Source organism: Megascapheus bottae, chromosome 17 (genome assembly GCF_031878675.1).
Source record: "Megascapheus bottae isolate mThoBot1 chromosome 17, mThoBot2.hap1, whole genome shotgun sequence".
NCBI lineage: Eukaryota > Metazoa > Chordata > Mammalia > Rodentia > Geomyidae > Megascapheus > Megascapheus bottae.
Window position 1 is genome coordinate 2,731,682 of NC_143525.1, and position 18,602 is coordinate 2,750,283.

An 18,602-nucleotide genomic window follows, 5' to 3' on the forward strand; every position below is an offset into this window, starting at 1 on the left:
TGTGGGGAAGGCCAGAAATAAGCAAGCATTCACCTCAAATAATATTGAGCACAAACCAGTGACCAGTACTCTACAACAGGCATTTTGGAAGACACAAACAATATATGCTCTTTCCTCTACCAAATTTTGTAGATAGATTTAAGCCGCATGCTACAGAATGTGTGGTAGGGTCAATAATGTTGACAGGATACCCAAACATGGAAATGTGAAGAGAGAGAGACCCCAAGCTTTCAAAAATACACTGAGAAGCACAGTGAGCACTGACAGCCATTCTGAAGGTGTGTGTGTGTCATACAAAAAAAAAAAAACAAAAGCAAACTGAAACAGGAAAGGAAGACTGAGAGAAACACATTGTGATTGTGGTTATGTATAATTGTGTGTTTTCCAAATAGAGTGTCTATTAAAGGAGATAGAAAATCCGCTTGTAAATGAAGCACCAGGGGAGAAACTTCACCGGGGTCGTTTTGGTAACAGCAAAATCTAGTAATCTTGTGTCTTACCATCTACCAAAGCAGAGTAAATCCCTAGCACCTCCTGGGGTCTGGAATCACAACAAGATTGGTCAAAAGAACCATTCCTCAGTTTCAAGTGAGTCCCTTTACTAACAGAGCCCTTGCAATAGAAAACTTTGTCAAAGATTGCAAAGTGCTGCCTTTACCTTACCACGGTTAATAAGTTAAGTGTGTGATTCTGGCCTCACCAAGATATTGTAAGAGTTTTAAGAGAAGAAAATAGACCCTTCATATTGAACAGATAGACAGTGTACTTTTTTCCTCCCATGCTCATGATTTTTCTATGAGCTGTAACAAGACTCTAGGACTGGAATATGGCTGAAAATTAGAGACGGCTAGGTGCTCATGGGAAAGGTCAACCCCTGATACATACATTTCTCACTCTGGATTGAAATGTAAAAACATTTACTCCTATTGAAAACACAAATTCTCTCCAAACTGTGGTTATTTAATAAACTCAGGGGGAAGATTGGTTGACTTTCTGAGTAAAATATGTCAGCAATGAAACATTATAATATTCAATAACTACATTAGTAATTCTGAATTCCCCCTTCCATGCTGCAGGAGCCATGAGAGAAGAAAACCAGTCTGCCACCACCGATTTCATTCTCCTGGGAGTGACTGGACAGCAGCACCAGGAAGACATCTTCTTCCTCCTCTTCCTCTTCATTTACCCCATCACGCTGGGTGGAAACATGCTCATCATCCTGGCCATTCTCTCTGACGGTCGCCTGCACAACCCCATGTACTTCTTCCTTGCCAACCTCTCTCTGGTTGACATCTTCTTCTCCTCTGTCACCGTCCCCAAAACCTTGGCCAACCATCTCATGGGTAGCAAAGCCATCTCCTTTGCTGGATGTCTCACACAGATGGATTTCATGATAGGCTTGGCTAACACAGACAGCTATATCTTGGCTGCAATGGCCATTGACCGGGCTGTGGCTATCAGCCGTCCTCTCCATTACACCACCATTATGAGACCCCGTTCTTGTGTCCTCATGGTTGTGGGGTCTTGGATAGTTGCAATCCTCAATTCCTTCCCCCATATGCTGTTTACAGCTAGTCTTTCATTCTGTGGCAAGAAGGAGGTAGCCAACTTCTACTGTGACATTGCCCCTTTGCTCAAGCTGTCCTGCTCTGATATCCGCTTTAATGTAAAGATGATGTACCTTGGGGTTGGAGTTTTCTCATTGCCATTTCTGTGTGTCGTTGTCTCCTATGTTCGGGTGTTTGCCACTGTCTTACGGGTTCCATCCACGAAGGGCATACTCAAAGCCTTCTCCACCTGTGGCTCCCACCTCACGGTGGTTTCTTTGTATTATGGGACAGTCATGGGTATGTATTTCCGACCTCTGACCAGATACAGCCTGAAGGATGCAGTGGTTACTGTGATGTACACGGCTGTGACCCCAATGCTAAATCCCTTCATCTACACTCTGAGAAACCGGGACATGAAGGCGGCTCTGGGGAAACTCTTCTGCAGAAGTTCTTCATCCATGCTGTGAGATCATGCACTGAGTGCTGGGGTCCAGGTTAGGACAGACTTGAAAATTCAAGTTCACTGCTACATTCTACAGGATGCTGACTCTCACCTTAACAGCCTCTAATTTATTTACTTTCCATTCATTTTCTTTGTAATATTACCTTTAAGTAGTTGTACAAAGGAGTTGCCATTTAACAACAGAATTGATTAATGTAATATATCTTCATCAGGGTCATCCTTTGGACATCCTTACCCGTCCTTCTCTTAAGTTCACTTCATTCTTAATTTTGTAGGATATGTACTGAACTCTTGAATGCATTCTCCCCTGCTTTTCCTCTTCATTCATCTACCCATTTCCCTTTGAAACCATCCCATCCAAACCTGACTTTCTTCAAATAACTTTTCCAGATATTTCCAGTTCTTCACAAATGAGACAATGCCATTCTTTCTAATGGATGAGTAAAATTCCACAAGTTCTTGATCCATTGTTCTTGATCCATTTGTCCAGTGAGGGGCATCTGGACTGATTCCATGTCCTGGTTATGGTGAATATTACTGCAAGGAACACAAAGGTGCTGGTAACTTTACTGTGTCTTGGTTCTCTTTTGGCCACATCCTTGTGAGCATCAGTTATCAAAGAATCTCTACAGGGAGAACTTTAAAAATGTAAAGAAGGAACTTGAAGAAGCCTTAAGGAAATGCACAAAGACCTTCCATGTTCCTCAATTGGAAAAATTAACATTGTGAAAATGACAATGATGCCCCAATCTACCAATCCAGGTAAATACCCATCCAAACCCCAACAGCATTCTTCAATGAGATAGAGAATGCAATCCAAAAATTCATGTGCAAAGACAAAAGACTCTGAATAGCAGCAGCAACCATTGGCAGGCAGAAGAGTACTGGAAGAATAATAATACCAAACTTCATGCTCTATTACAGAGCCATAGTCATGAAATAGCACAAAAACAGTCCCGAAGACCAATGGAACAGAATAGACAACCCAGACATAAACCTGCAGACCCACAACTAGTTGGTATTTGATAAGGGAGCCAGAAACATAGGCTGGAAGCCTTTTCAATAAATGGTGCTGGCAAAAGTGGATATCAACATGCAGAAAACAGAATCTAGGCCCTTATATATCACTTGCACCTGCATCAACTCAAAATGAATCCAAGACTTCAATGGAAGACCTGAAAGCATGGAACTATTACAGGAAGGAGTAGGAGACGCATTAGAGTTCCTGGGCACAAAAGCACAGCAAATCAAAGAAAGACTTGAGAAATGGGACTGCATCAAATTTTGCATGGCAAAGGACATAGCCAATAAGCTAAAAGGGAGGCATGTAAAATAGAAGCAGATTTTTGCTAACTACATACCAGATTTTCGTCTAATATCCAGAATATCCAAACAATTTAAAACCCCCAACCCAAATCTCAGCTTAGGGACATTTCTCAGGCCTTGAGTTAAATTCTCAGGTCCACAACCAAAAAGAGGAAAAAAAACCTATGACAAAATGACCTTGGAAGAAATTTTTGAGTTTCATGTTTGAGTAAACCATTCTGTCCCTTAAGATCACAATTCTCCATGAAATCATACTAAACGTAACAATTACTAGTAGATTCATTACAATTTAAAATAATATTAAGTTACATAGTAAAGTCTTTATTCAGCTAACTATAACATGAAATAAAACATTGAGACTATAAGGAAATCCTGTGGCCATATTTTTCCAGCATGGCTCGGGAGGATGTCAGGTTTAATTCTAGTCATGACCCATGATATAGGTGATATTCTTAAATCCAGGAGAGTTAATCCAGCAGATCTGACATTTTTCTCTGAGAAATCCTACTGTTCACAGCTTGATTCTACTATGAGAAAAATTATTAAACTTTCTCAAATATTATATCATTAATAATTGCTCAGCATACTTCTGTTTTAACTCGGGTAGACATGGTAACCATGTCTGTAATTCTAGATGTGCAGGAGGGAGAGGTAGGAAGATCACAGTTCAATATCAGCTCAACGACAAGTTAAGATGAAGCATTATCTGAAAATCTGAAAAGCTCAATGGCTCAAGCAGCAAAATACTTGGCCTGGCAAGCATGAGGCTCTGAATTTGATACGGGCCAAGTGTATATTTCAACAGTGTATAAGTTGTTTCTTTCCTATTTGCCTTCTTAATTGTGAGGGAAAAAAATTAAATTTTTATCTTGTGTTGCTTTATCACATTACCAAGAATTTGCCCATGGATGTTGGAGGATGAATGTCCCTACATTTTTATTTATTTATTTATTTATTTATTCTTTTATTCTTTTATTTTTGCCAGTTCTGGAGCTTAAATTCAGTGCTTGAACACTACCCTTTCTCAAGGCTAGAGCTCTACCACTTAAGCGCACTTCTGGCTTTTTCTGTGGGTGGTACAAAGGAATCGAACCCGGGTCTTTGTGCATACTAGGCAACCAATGTACCACTAGGCCAAACTCCTGGCCAATGTCCCTACATTTTAGTAACCTTGGTCTATACATTACTTAGAATGAGGAATATCATAATATCGTAACTATCTCCCATCTGACCAAAGAGTAGTCGACTACAAATGAATATAAAGCTGAGTGGTTGACAAAGTGATGAAGAATCAAGGCTTTCTATCTGCATTTTCAACGTTAGTCCATGAAATTTCTTCATAATTTCATCATCTGTCTCTTCTATCAGAGTGCAAAGACTTCAGATCCGTCTTGGTCCTGATTATACCTATAGGACTTAGAACAGCTCATTTCCAATAAATTTGTGTTAAATGAACTAATGAATCCAGAAATAGTACAGTTAAGTAACACATACAAGTTAATTTAGTTCCTACGAGTAAACTCAATAAAGTCACATGCAATAATAATATTTCAGATATGAAAATAATTATACATATTTTTCCAATTTATCTTCTACTGCTGTTTCTTAAAACACCTGCTTTCTCTTTACAGATTAATTTCATTATCATCTACATTTCCCCTTTTCAAAAATAATTTTTTATTACCTTTAGGTAGTTGTACAAAAAATAAATCAGTTTGTAAGTACAATGCATCTTGATCGATGGCACCCTTCCTCTATTCTCTCCCATCTCTCCCAACTCCTCTCCTCAATTTTATTAATTTCATGGGCTATGTTTTAAATATTATGACTACATTCCTGGTCTCTTCTTCCTCTCTTCATTGGTTATCAGCTATCCTTCACCAACCCTCACCTACTTTCAAGTGCAAGTTTCTTGGGATTGATCTTGTTGGACCGTGGCTTAGTTTTTCTAAGGAATTACATCATTTAAATTTTTGTCTGCGAGTACATGTATCTGTTAATACGTTTCTCTCCACTGCATACAACCCAATATGTGTTTACTTATACATTTATAGTATAAATTCTCTGTATAAGAGAAAACTTGAGTCCTTTATCTCTCAGGGCAGGAGTTACTTCACTTGATGTATTCTTTCAAGGTCCATCTATTTTTTTTTCAAAAGATACATTATCATTCTTTCTAATGGATTGTGTATATATACACCTCATTTACTTCCCCTCCCTCCCAATGTATCTGCTCAGAACACAGCAAGATACATTTCCATGAGTCTCAACAATTAGTTTGTCTTTGGCCTGAATGAACTCCTGAGAGACCCAGGGTTCCAGAGACTTTATAACCTGGTAACTAATTCCTACTCTTCTACTCTTTGGAAGAAGAGTAGAAGAGTAGAAGAGTAGGAATTAGTCACCAACCTTCCCAGAGATAGACTTGGCACTCTGTGCCATTGGGCTTCCCCCAGGAAAATGCCTTCTGCCCTTGCTGTGATGGGTCAGAATCTGGTGACATTCTTGCCTTCTCCATCTTAGCCACAGAGTACCAGGATGTGGTCTCTCCACCTGTCTGTCCCCAGAATGAATGCCAGCCAATGCTAGACCCAGCTGTCCGCAATGGAGCCATATCAGGGAGAGAAGTGAAGACTGCAGCAGATGGAACAACTGAGTTGACTCCCCAGGTAGACATTGGAAAGTCTTCATGACAGCAACAGCAGTCAGTTAAGAACAACCACCAACTCCTTCCCTTGACCATCAGTAGACCCCATGAGGTGAGTAGAGTAATTGTCTTTGATCTGATGTGGTTTGTCTGGAGAAATGAACTGAGAGAATTCACACAGAGAGGTGGCAGTAAAAGTGGGACACAAATGTCTGCCTGATTCCACCTTGACGACACTCCTCCAGGAGCTCTTGTTCATGAACACAAACTAGAAGAGGACAGCGGTGACTGAGTTCTTCCTCTCTCCAGCTCCATCTTCATTCTGAAACAATACACACACACACACACACACACACACACACACACACACACACACACACACACGGAGTAGTCAAATGCATGGTCAAAGACAAAGCTGCACAGGTACTGTACACTCTCACAGTCCATAGATCCTGGCAGTGGGCCCTTCACAGAACTGCAGCATTTCATGGTCAGGGACTAGCTATGGATCCTGCAGATGAATATGAGAGCCCTCAAAAGATTGGGCTTCTCACTGGGTCTGTTGACGTAGGATAACAAATGTTATTGCGCTCCGAAAACTTGTCCGTCCATGGCATCATCACTCGATTGTCACTGATACTACAGGCCACAAATTCTTCCCAGGGACTTGGATGCAAGTGGTCAGTCCTAGGTGATATGCTGACCTCCTTCCAGTGAGTGCAGGACACTGAATATTCCCCCTGGTTCTCATTGATGCACCTGTTGGCTCCTCTCCCTGGGCTCTGAGGGTCTTTTTGTCTCTTCCTGGCCACACTCCACTGTGTGGCACTGTGTGTGTCCACCCTGAAGTCCCTCTGCTCATAATTCCCTCTCCCTGGGTTCCCTGCCTCTTTGGGTTCTGCATTGGCTCTATCAACTGGTCCTTTGTTTCTGGTGCAACTTTTCCTTTCATTCTTAAAGTCTAGTTTTGATGACTGATCCTCTGGTAATGCTTGTGAGGTACTCTCAAAATGTCATCTCATCCATTACTCTTACAATGTATGTGCTCCAATTCCTTCAAGAGGCTGAATACCTCTGTTGTCAGCTAATTAGTGCACCCACATCTAACCTGCCATAATGCAGTCTGAAATCCTTCACTTGACTCAGAACTTTCCACAAACAAAATCCAATGTTCTTTTCCAGATGTGTGTCTGTCCTAGTTTCTATCCTCAGCCCCAGACAAGCATGTGCTCACACTGCACCGGCTTGAACTTTGGGTCCTAGAAGCTTTCTTCCTGATATGTAAATTGGACTTTGTCTATAATTGATTGGTAGGAGACTGAATGAATTTCAAGTAATAGAAACATTCACATCTGTATTTTAAAATATAGATTTCTTGTTTGATGCCAGTGGTTCAGGAGACTGAGATCTGTGGATCACAGTCCATAGCCAACCTGGGTAAGAAAGTCCAGTGAGTGTTATGTCTAATTAAGCACCAAAAAGTTGGAAGTGGAGCTGTGGTTCAAATGGTAGAACACCTCATCTTAAGCAGAAAAGGCTCAGATCCAGAGGTAAAGGCCTATGAATAGTATAACAATAAATTATATATATACATATATACATAGATATATATATGTATATATATTATTCAGTCATCCCTACAAACCAGAGTGGTTCAGGAAGAAAGAAAAGTTAGAAGTTTTACAAGGCAGAGGATGATATAGTGAATGAATAGAGAGGCATCGTTCCTGCTCCATGGGAAAGAGCTGGTGTCGACGTGGGTATTAAAAAGACAAAGTACTACAACTGAACAAGTTGATGGGGAAAATGACCGAGGAAAGGAAAAAGAAGACAAGAGTAGCCTGCACACTAAACATCTTTTCTTTTTTGAGACCTAGCAGAAAGGGCATAAGATGTGACATGTTTGTGCAAATTATGTGTGTATTATGTATATTGGAAAACATGAAGGAAACAGTCCCGTGTGGGCTGTTTCTCACAGAAGAGGGAATTGACATTCATGCAGGGGGAGCAGTGCTTTTGCAGGTGTCATGTTGAGGGGCAGAGAGTGGCAAAGGTTTCGATGGACATCTGCGGATATAGGGGGCAAGGGCTGAGAAGAGTGAAGAGTCTAATTGGAATAGGCACTGTGAGTTACCTAGCCAGTCTGTGTGGTTTCTCCACTCTCCCTCAGTTACTGTGGAAGAGAAAATGAACAGCTTATGTATTGTGGAGAAGAATGCAAGTTCACCCCATTTTTCTTTTTTTTCTTTTTTTGCCAGTCCTGGGGCTTGAACTCAGGGCCTGAGCACTGTCCTTGGGCTTTCTCATGGCTAGAGCTCTACCACTTGAGCCACAGCACCACTTCTGGCATTTTTCAAGTGTGTTGTACCGAGGAATGGAACCTGGGTCTTCGTGCATGCTAGGCAAGCACTCTACCACTAGGCCAAACTCCTGGCCCCCATCTCATTTTTCTGACAGTGCCATAATTGCACTGTTATCCAAAATGTAGCAAAGAGCTTAACTGGCTAAATATCCCATGAGTAGAAGAAAAAGTTCATATAGAATGAGTTACCTGGAGAAGCACTGGACCATTAATTACTTTATTAGAAAATTAGTCAAATCTCCTCTGGTTGATGAACTGACTGTACTGTTTTTCCTACCTGAACCTTTCTTGTAATGAACCTGACTGTGGGCATGAGAAATGACTCTTGGATCTTGACCAGTATAAACAAACCCATTTGCTCACAGGGAACCCCCTCTGTGTCTCTGCCTCTTTTATTCTCTTAGTGCATTCTACCACCTGAGCTACAGCATCATTTCTGGCTTTTATGTTTATGTGGTTTTGAGGAATAGAATCCAGGGCTTCTTGCAGTTTAGGCAAGCACTCTACTTCTAAGCCACTTTCCCTGCCCATCCATAGTTTATTACAAGACTGATCTTCATGTCTTTTTAAACTTTTATGTTCATCTATTGTTCCTCTGTGTTTTCATAGCAATGAGACTTGTACATTAGTTATGATGAAATCCTTCTTTTGTGTATCATCTGAGTAAAACATAGTCTCCAGGCCATCTAGATTTATTGAACCCTTTAACACTTTGAGTATTATGATTTTGTGAGAAGAGGGACATGTGAATGATTTAACTATAGATTCACAGACAGAAAAGTTCATCGTAATGAGATATGATAAAGTAATTAGATTTATAAACATTCATTCTTGTTGTTTAATTCACAGGTGTTACAGAATCATTGAGAACTGCTCATTGAATTAATCATAGAATGAATTATGTTTAGTAGTAATTAATCTTAGAAAAATTATTGAATTACCTAATTACATTTCAGATCACTGTAGGAAATTGATGGTAGATGTAAAAATGACTTAGAATGAGCATTTCTTTTCTAATATATAACAGTCCAATCGAGGGGTTTTGATGGTGAGAAGTTCTCCTGTAGTTGGGGACAATACAGGGAAGCAGGTTCATCTCTCCAGGTTGCTCCATCCTCCCATCAAGGTCCTGAATATTTGTACACAGTGGAGGAATCTCAGAACTAGAATATGCAAATGGATGGGCTAGCACTGTCACATGGTCACATCCCTTGAAAAATGGCATGGAAATGTGGTTTACTTGTGTGTCCAAGGAAAATAGTAGAGCCTGGGCCTGTGCAAGCCCACTAGTACTTTCTGCTGCATTGGAGCATGTATGGATCAAGAAGGGGGGAAATGGAGGGAAGAACTTCTGGAAGCCTCGCTACATTATGGCCTGAGATAAAGCACTGAGACAGTGAAAATAAAAAGCATGAGGGCCGGGAATTTGGCCTAGTGGTTAAAGTGCCTGCCTAGCATGCATGAAGACCCGGGTTCGATTCCTCGGTACCACATACATAGAAAAAAGCCGGAAGTGGTGCTGAGGCTCAAGTGGTAGAGCTCTAGCCTTGAGAAAGTCCAAGGACAGTGCTCAGGCCCTGAGCTCAAGCCCAGGACTGGCAAAAAAATAAAAAAATAATAAAATAAAAAAATAAATAAAAAGCCTGAGTTATGCGATAAAGGATGTGTGTTTGTGTTTTTTTTAAAGCAAGTGAGGCTGGCCACCAGTGCCTCATACTGATCATCCTACCTATTCAGGAGGCTGAGATCTGAGGATCATGGTTCGAAGCCAGCCCTGGCAAAAGAAAAAAGTCCACGTGAGTCTTATCTCCAATAAACCACTCGAAAAATTGGAAGTGGTACTGTGCTCCAGTGGTAGAGCACGTGCCTTGAGCACAAAGAAGCTCGGTAACAGTGCCTGGATCCTGAGTTTAAACCCTAGGACTGGCCAAAACCCAAAAACAAACCAAAAAAATGAAGAAAAGATGTGCAGTCAGGGGATAATGTGTGATTGTGCTTGTGTGCATTCCTCATGTGGGGACTGATGGAAATAAATCAGGATTCAATTCAAGGAACAATGAATGGGAATGAATGGGTTCATGCAATGAGCATTGCTCCATAATAATTATATGAAGCAATAAAAAAGACATTATATACCTTTCTTTTTTCATATATTTTTATTGTAATTAATAGAAGGGTTACATTATATTCACCAGACAGAAGGTGCATTAATTCACAAACACTGATACCCTTTCTCATGTCTTGGTCCCCATTTTCCTGCCACCACCCCCACCCCTCATCTTGTTTTCCCCCTTTCCCTATCCTATTTCAAATAATCAAATATGCATATATCCAATATATCAGATAACAAGGTAAAATACTATAACAATATGAGCTAACCAAGGGATAGCAAAAGAGATGAGAAATAACATAGTATATTAAAGACACCAATCACTCATATGGCTTTTGTTTCTATATCCTGGAGGTCCTTTCTTTTAGCATCATACTACATGGCCTTATGGATTTAGGTTTTGTTCTATTGTAAATCTCTGCTAGTAGAGCCCAAGGTTTCTACTGATTATGACAAATGAGGGAAACCATTGAGCCCACGTTCCATTGAGTTTGGCTTACTTCACTTAATATGATTTTTGCTAAGTCTTTCCATTTCTGTACAAATGGGGCGATGTCATTCTTTCTGACAGCAACATAGAATTCCATTGTGAACAAATACCACAACTTCTTGATCCACTCATCAACTGAGGGACATCTGGCTTGGTTCCATATCTTTGCTATGGTAAATAGTGCTGCAATGAACATTGTTGTGCTAGTGGATTTAGTATGTCCTTGTTTCTGGATGGTTGGGTAAATGCCAAGTAGTGGAATTGATGGGTCATAGGAGAGCTCTATGTTTAGTCTTTTGAGGCACTGCCACACTGCTTTCCATAGTGGTTGAACGAGTTTGTACTCCCCCCAACAGCGTAGTAGTGATCTCTCCTGAACACATCCCTGCCAGCATCTGTTGTTATTAGATTTCTTGAACATGGCCATTCTAACTGGAGTGAGGTGGAATCTCAGCGTTGTTTTGATTTGCATTTCTTTTATGGCCAGAGATGTCAAGCATTTCTTCATGTGTCTATAGGCCATTCTTATTTCTTCTTCAGAGAAGACTCTCTTTAAGTCTTTGGCCCATCTTTTAATGGGATGATTGTTTCTTTGGAGATTAGTTTTAGAGTGATTCAATTTTTTGAGCTGTTGATATATTTTAGATATGAGGCCTTAAGACAATATATACCTTTCTTTTGTAAAATCTTATAATCTGAATGTGAACAGGCTGGTTACAAGGATGACTAAGTCCTCAGGGTAAACATCATGCTATTTCAATAGTGCTGGTGTTTATCTCACAGTGATTGTAGTCACATGCAATTCAATAACTCATCTGAAGAATAAGAAAAGGAAGGGAACATCTAAAGATTTCTAAAAATAAAAGATTACTACATCTAAATCTACTAAAGCCTACTAAATCTACTCAACCACTGGGACAGTTATAAAGAAAATTCTCTAGGCCTATTTTTATAGAACTTTAATACGGTGATCTGGGTAACTGAGAATCTTTCAGTGCCAATCAGATGCCTGAGTTCTGAAATCCCACGTCAAGCCAATGGGAATATTCCTATTTCTGAAATTAAACTTCCCACTAAAGGATCCTCAGAAGCCAGGCTTGGTGGCTAAACCTGTAATCCTAGTTACTCAGGAGTCTGAGATCTGAGGATGGAGGTTCAAAGCCAGGCTGGGAACCAAAGGAAACATGAGACTCTTATCTCCAATAATCACCAGGAAGGAGGAAGTGGTGATGTGGTTCAAGGGTAGGATGGTAGCCTTGAGCTGAAGAGCTCACGGACAGTGCCAAGACCCAAAATTCAAGCCCCATGACCAACAAAATTTTTTTTAAAAAGGGTCCTCGAAACTCCAAAATGCTGTCTCTTCATTTTTATGTGTATGGATGGAAGTGTGGGACACTGGCTGCCACAGGAGACATTGAGGGCTCTGAGAGAGGGGCAATATTTTGCATCAGAATGAATGGATGTAAAGACATTCACAGACTTTGCAAAGAATAGAAGCTTTAATTACTAAATGACTAAACCTGAGTTGTTTGCATCCTCGTATCCATGGGGAGGCTAAACACGAGCACATCCAACTTACAGACTGCTCATGTTAGAAATGAGGGTCCAGGTGTGAATGAAGAATAGTCACTGGTGGATATAAAAGGTCAGTGACTACATTACTAATTCTCGATTCCTTTCCCATTCCACGCTGCAGGAGCCATGAGAGAAGAAAACCAGTCTGCCACCACCGATTTCACCCTCCTGGGAGTGACTGGACAGCAGCACCAGGAAGACATCTTCCTCCTCCTCTTCCTCTTCATTTACCCCATCACGCTGGGTGGAAACATGCTCATCATCCTGGCCATTCTCTCTGACGGTCGCCTGCACAACCCCATGTACTTCTTCCTTGCCAACCTCTCTCTGGTTGACATCTTCTTCTCCTCTGTCACCATCCCCAAAGCCTTGGCCAACCATGTCTTGGGGAGTAAAGCCATTTCCTATGTGGGATGCTTCATGCAGATGGATTTCATGTTAGCCTTTGGTAACACAGACAGCTATATCTTGGCAGCAATGGCCATTGATCGGGCTGTGGCTATCAGCCGTCCTCTCCATTACACCACCATTATGAGTCTAAGATTGTGTGTCCTGATGGTTGTTGGGTCTTGGGTGGTTGGAAATGCAAATGCTCTTCCCCATGCCCTGCTTACAGCCAGTCTTTCTTTCTGTGGCAACAAGGAAGTGGCCAACTTCTACTGTGACATTATCCCTTTGCTGAAGCTGTCCTGTTCTGATATCCGAGTCAATGTAAGGATTATGTACCTTGGGGTTGGCGTTTTCTCTGTGCCATTGTTTTGTATCATTGTCTCCTATGTTCGGGTGTTTGCCACTGTCTTACGGGTTCCATCCACGAAGGGCATACTCAAAGCCTTCTCCACCTGTGGCTCCCACCTCACGATGGTTTCTTTGTATTATGGAACAATCATGGGCATGTATTCCCGACCTTTGACCAGTTACAGCCTGAAGGATGCAGTGCTTACTGTGATGTACACAGCAGTGACTCCAATGCTAAATCCCTTCATCTACAGTCTGAGAAACCGGGACATGAAGGCGGCTCTGGGGAAACTCTTCCTCCACAGAAGTTCTTCATCCCTGCGTGAGATCACACACGGGGTGCTGGGGTCTAGGTTTGGAAGGACTTGAAGATTCATGTCTAATGCTAGTTTCTACAGGATGGTGACTCTCAACAGCCTCAAATTGATGGATATATTTTTAAATTTATTTTCTTTTTATTAGTATGATTAACTAGTTCTACAAAGGTTTTGCCACGGAACAAAGAAATAACAAATAAAATGTATTTTCATCAGTGTAACCCCTTTCAACGTGGACTTGTTCCACCTTTACCTTCATTACCTTACTCTTCTGAATTTTGTACTGTATAGAATTCTTGTACACAATCTCCCACTACTCTTTTCATTCATCTACCCATTTCTCTTTGATTCCAGCCCATACTACTGTGACTTACTTAACATATTCTTTTCCAGTTTTTTCATTTTCTTTACAAATGGTACTATATAATTCTCTCTAATGGCTCAGTAAAGTTCCATTAAGTGGCAAGGATTACAGGTATGAACCACCAGGGCTTGGCTGACATTCTGTTCTTAGAATTTGCAAAATTTGGAAGCTGTTGGATTAAATGAAGTACACACTTGAGCCCTTCTAAAGCCATATCCTAATTTATAACATACATTAAACAAGATAAAGACTCAGGCATGGGCAGGAAGAAATACCACGACCTTCCCAATTCCCCTGGCATGGTATTCAATTCATGCTGTGCAATATGGAAGAGAGGATCTTATCCAACCATGTGGATGGCAGAGGTCAGCCCAGAGCTGGCGCCCTGGAGACACACTCCAGGTAACCCTGGCTCCTCTTGAGACCCACTGTGTCCGCTCAGAGCACAGCAAGATATATTTCCATGAGTCTCAACAATTAGTTTGTCTTTGGCCTGAATGAATTCCTGAGAGACCCAGGGTTCCAGAGACTTTATAACCTGGTAACTAATTCCTACTCTTCTTCATACTAAGTCACCATAGCTTTCTGGAGGTAGACTTGGCACTCTGTGCCATTGGGCTTCCCCCCCCAGGAAAACGCCTTCTGCCCCTACTGTGATGGGTCAGAATCTGGTGACCTTCCTGCCTTCTCCATCTTATCCACAGAGTACCAGGCTGTGGTCTCTCAGCCTGTCTGTCCCCAGAATGAACGCCAGCCAATGCTAGACCCAGCTGTCCGCAATGGAGCCATATCAGGGAGAGAAGTGAAGACTGCAGCAGCAGAGAAAATGGAACAATTTTGAGCTGACTCCCCAGGCAGGGCTGTAGACATTGGAAACAGTTTTCACGACAGTAACATCAGTCAGGAAGGACACCCACCAACTCCTTCCCTTGGCCATCAGTAGGCCCCATGAGGTGCGTACAGTGATTGTCTTTGATCTGATGTGGTTTGTCTGGAGAAATGACTGAGAGAAATCATACAGAGAGGTGGCAGTAAAAGTGGGAGCCCTCAGAAAATGGGGTTCTCATTGGGTCTGTTGACCTAGGATAACAAGGGAAAGCAGTTGGCCTTACTGATCTCTGAATAATTATCCACATCATCACTATCACGTCATTGATACCTCAAGCCAGAAATTCTTCCCAGGGATATGGATGCAAGTGGTCAGTCCTATGTGAGACGCTGACCTCCTTCCAGTGAGTGCAGGACACTGACTGTTCCCCCTGGTTCTCATTGATGTACCTCTTGGCTCCTCTCCCTGGGCTCTTCCGGCAGATGCTAGACCCCAACAGCCACACTGCACTGTGTGGCACTGTGTGTGTCCACCCTGAAGTCCCTCTGCTCAGAATCCCCTGCCTCTTTGGGTTCTGCATTGGCCATATAGCCTGTTCTTCTGTTTCTGGTGCAGCTTTTCTTTTCATTCTTGAAGTCCAGTTTTGATGACTGATCTCTGGTTTTACTTGCAAGTTACTGACAGTCAAAATGCCATCTCATTCATTACTCTTACAATGGATGTGCTCCAATTCCTGCATTCACGTCAAGGGGCTGAATACCGTTGTTGTCAGGTAATCAGTGTACCCACATCTAACCTTCTTATTGCTGCCACTTCATAGTGCAGTCTGAAATACTTCACTTGGGTCAAAACTTTTCACAAAACAAAAATCCAATGTTCTTTCCCAAATGTTTTCTCCTTTTTTCATATATTTCTATTGTAATTAATAGAAGGGTTACATTATATTCACCAGACAGAAAGTGCATTAATTCACAAACATTGATACCCTTTCTCATGCCTTGGTCCCATTTCCCTTCCCCCCCAACCTCACCCCTCATCTTGTTTTCCCCCTTTCCCTATCTTATTTCAAATAACCAAATAAGCATATATATATATATATATCAGATAACAAGGTAAAATACTATAACAATATGAGCTAACCAAGGGATAGCAAAAGAGATGAGAAAAAACATAGTATATTAAAAACACCAACCACTCATTATATGGCTTTTGTTTCTATATCCTGGAGGTCCTTTCTTTTAGCATCATACTATATGGCTTTATGATCTAGGTTTTGTTCTATTGTAAATCTCTGCTAGGGGAGTCCAGGGTTTCTACTGATTATGACAAAGGAGGGAAACCATTGAGCCCATGTTCCATTGAGTTTGGCTTACTTCACTTAATATGATTTTTGCTAAGTCTTTCCATTTCCTTACAAATGGGGTGATGTCATTCTTTCTGACACCAGCATAGAATTCCATTGTGTATAAAAACCATATCTTGTTGATCCACTCATCAACTGAGGGGCATCTGGGTTGGTTCCATATCTTTGCTATGGTAAATAGTGCTGCAATGAACATTGTTGTGCTAGTGGATTTAGTATGTCCTTGTTTCTGGATGATTGGGTAAATGTCAAGTAGTGGAATTGCTGGGTCATAGGGGATCTCTATGTTTAGTCTTTTAAGGAACCGCCATACTGCTTTCCATCGTGGTTGAATGAGTCTGCACTCCTACCAACAGTGTAGTAGTGATCCCTCTTGGCTACATCCCTGCCAGGTTCTGTTGTTATTAGATTTTGTGATGGTCCTGGGCCTATTTTTATAGGACTTAAAAAAAAACAGTGATCCCAGGGACTGAAAATCTACCAGTGCCAATTCAGATGCCTGGGTTCTGAAATCCTGTGTCAAGCCAATGGGAATATTCCTATGTCCCCAATTCATCTTCCCACTAATGAATCCTCAGCACTAGAATAGATTATCAAGAATCCATAATGCTATCTCTTCATTTTCATGTGCGTGAACGGTACTATGGGACACTGGATTCTATGGGAGATGGTAAGGTCTCTGAGAGAGGCATCAGAATGAATGGGTGTGTAAGGCATTCACATAATTATGAATCTTCTGCAAAGAATATGATCTTAAGAATATGAGCAAAATGATTAAATCTGAGATGTTTGTCTGGCAGTATCCTTGGGAACAATAAACATGAGCACATATAACTTGCAGACAGCCTATGACAGAAGTAAGTATCCATGTGTGAATGGCTATTAATTCCATAACCAAGAAGATTTCCCGAAACAACAGGTGCCATTGGGATTTCATGAACTCAGTTACCAAGACAGCTGATCACTTAAGACAACAGTGGTGGAAATAAAAGGTCAGTGACTACACTATGAATCCTAGATTCCTTTCCCCTTTCTTCTGCAGGAGCCATGAGAGAAGAAAACCAGTCTGCCACCACCGATTTCATTCTCCTGGGAGTGACTGGACAGCAGCACCAGGAAGACATCTTCTTCCTCCTCTTCCTCTTCATTTACCCCATCACGCTGGGTGGAAACATGCTCATCATCCTGGCCATTCTCTCTGACGGTCGCCTGCACAACCCCATGTACTTCTTCCTTGCCAACCTCTCTTTGGTTGACATCTTCTTCTCCTCTGTCACCATCCCCAAAGCCTTGGCCAACCATGTCTTGGGGAGTAAAGCCATTTCCTATGTGGGATGCTTCATGCAGATGGATTTCATGTTAGCCTTTGGTAACACAGACAGCTATGTCTTGGCAGCAATGGCCATTGATCGGGCTGTGGCTATCAGCCGTCCTCTCCATTACACCACCATTATGAGACCCCGTTCTTGTGTCCTGATGGTTGTTGGGTCTTGGGCTGTTGCAACCATCAATTCCTTTCCTCACACCCTGCTCACAGCCAGTTTGTCTTTCTGTGGCAACAAGGAAGTGGCCAACTTCTACTGTGACATTGCCCCTTTGCTGAAGCTGTCCTGCTCTGATATCCACTTTAATGTGAAGATGATGTACCTTGGTGCTGGTGTTTTCTCAGTGCCATTGTTTTGTATCATTGTCTCCTATGTTTGGGTGTTTGTCACTGTCTTACGGGTTCCATCCAGGAAGGGCATACTCAAAGCCTTCTCTACCTGTGGCTCCCACCTCACAGTGGTTTCTTTATACTATGGGACAGTCATGGGCACCTATTTCCGACCTCTGACCAGTTACAGCCTGAAGGATGCAGTGGTTACTGTGATGTACACAGCTGTGACCCCAACTTTAAATCCTTTCATCTACACTCTGAGAAACCGGGACATGAAGGCGGCTCTAGGGAAACTCTTCAGCAGAAGTTCTTCATCACTTTAATGAGATCATGCACTGAGTCCTGGAAGGCCTTACTGATGCAAGTCCAGTTCTACCTCCTATCAGACCCATGTCCAGTTCTACCTCCTATCAGATGCTGCCTTTATCTTTCCAATCTGAAATTTATTTTGTTCAGAAATTTTGTAATAATCAGAGCAGTCAGTTTGTTGAAATTATTCCTTCCAACTCATTTTGCTCTTTTGTGATAGGGGTAGCACTGAATTCATGCTTATTCTTCTGTCTAGCAGAATGAAGTTGGAAAAGTCAGTCACGTCTTCTTCACTGCCACATTGTAAATTATTCTATTTTTCCTGTCAATGCCTTTAAGTGTGACTGCCACAACCCATGTTTTCAGGTCTATAAAATTTTCATGGAAAGTTGTATTTGAGTTTGCTGTCATCTTCAGCGGGCAGGAGCTATCTTTACACATTCTTGTACATTCACAATCCTAGACTTGTATAGTGAATCTTTAAAATGTTAATGAAAGATAA

General features: G+C 41.5%; 3 protein-coding genes across 3 annotated transcripts; all 3 read left to right on the forward strand.

Moving 5' to 3' along the window:
* The first annotated feature begins 1,081 nt into the window (after window positions 1–1,081).
* Window positions 1,082–2,017, forward strand: LOC150050806 (olfactory receptor 1A1B-like). Its single transcript, XM_090351552.1, has one exon. It carries the CDS (start codon window positions 1,082–1,084, stop codon window positions 2,015–2,017), a length of 936 nt encoding a protein of 311 aa, XP_090207678.1.
* A 3,849-nt stretch (window positions 2,018–5,866) lies between these two features.
* LOC150050807 (olfactory receptor 1A1-like) lies at window positions 5,867–14,783 on the forward strand. Its single transcript, XM_090351473.1, has 3 exons — window positions 5,867–6,098; window positions 12,645–13,583; window positions 14,647–14,783. The coding sequence occupies exons 2-3, from the start codon at window positions 12,650–12,652 to the stop codon at window positions 14,781–14,783; spliced, it is 1,071 nt and encodes a 356-aa protein (XP_090207599.1). The 5' UTR covers window positions 5,867–6,098; window positions 12,645–12,649.
* Window positions 14,784–17,181: 2,398 nt separating this feature from the next.
* On the forward strand, window positions 17,182–18,114 carry LOC150050808 (olfactory receptor 1A1-like). Its single transcript, XM_090351553.1, has one exon. It carries the CDS (start codon window positions 17,182–17,184, stop codon window positions 18,112–18,114), a length of 933 nt encoding a protein of 310 aa, XP_090207679.1.
* Window positions 18,115–18,602: the final 488 nt, after the last annotated feature.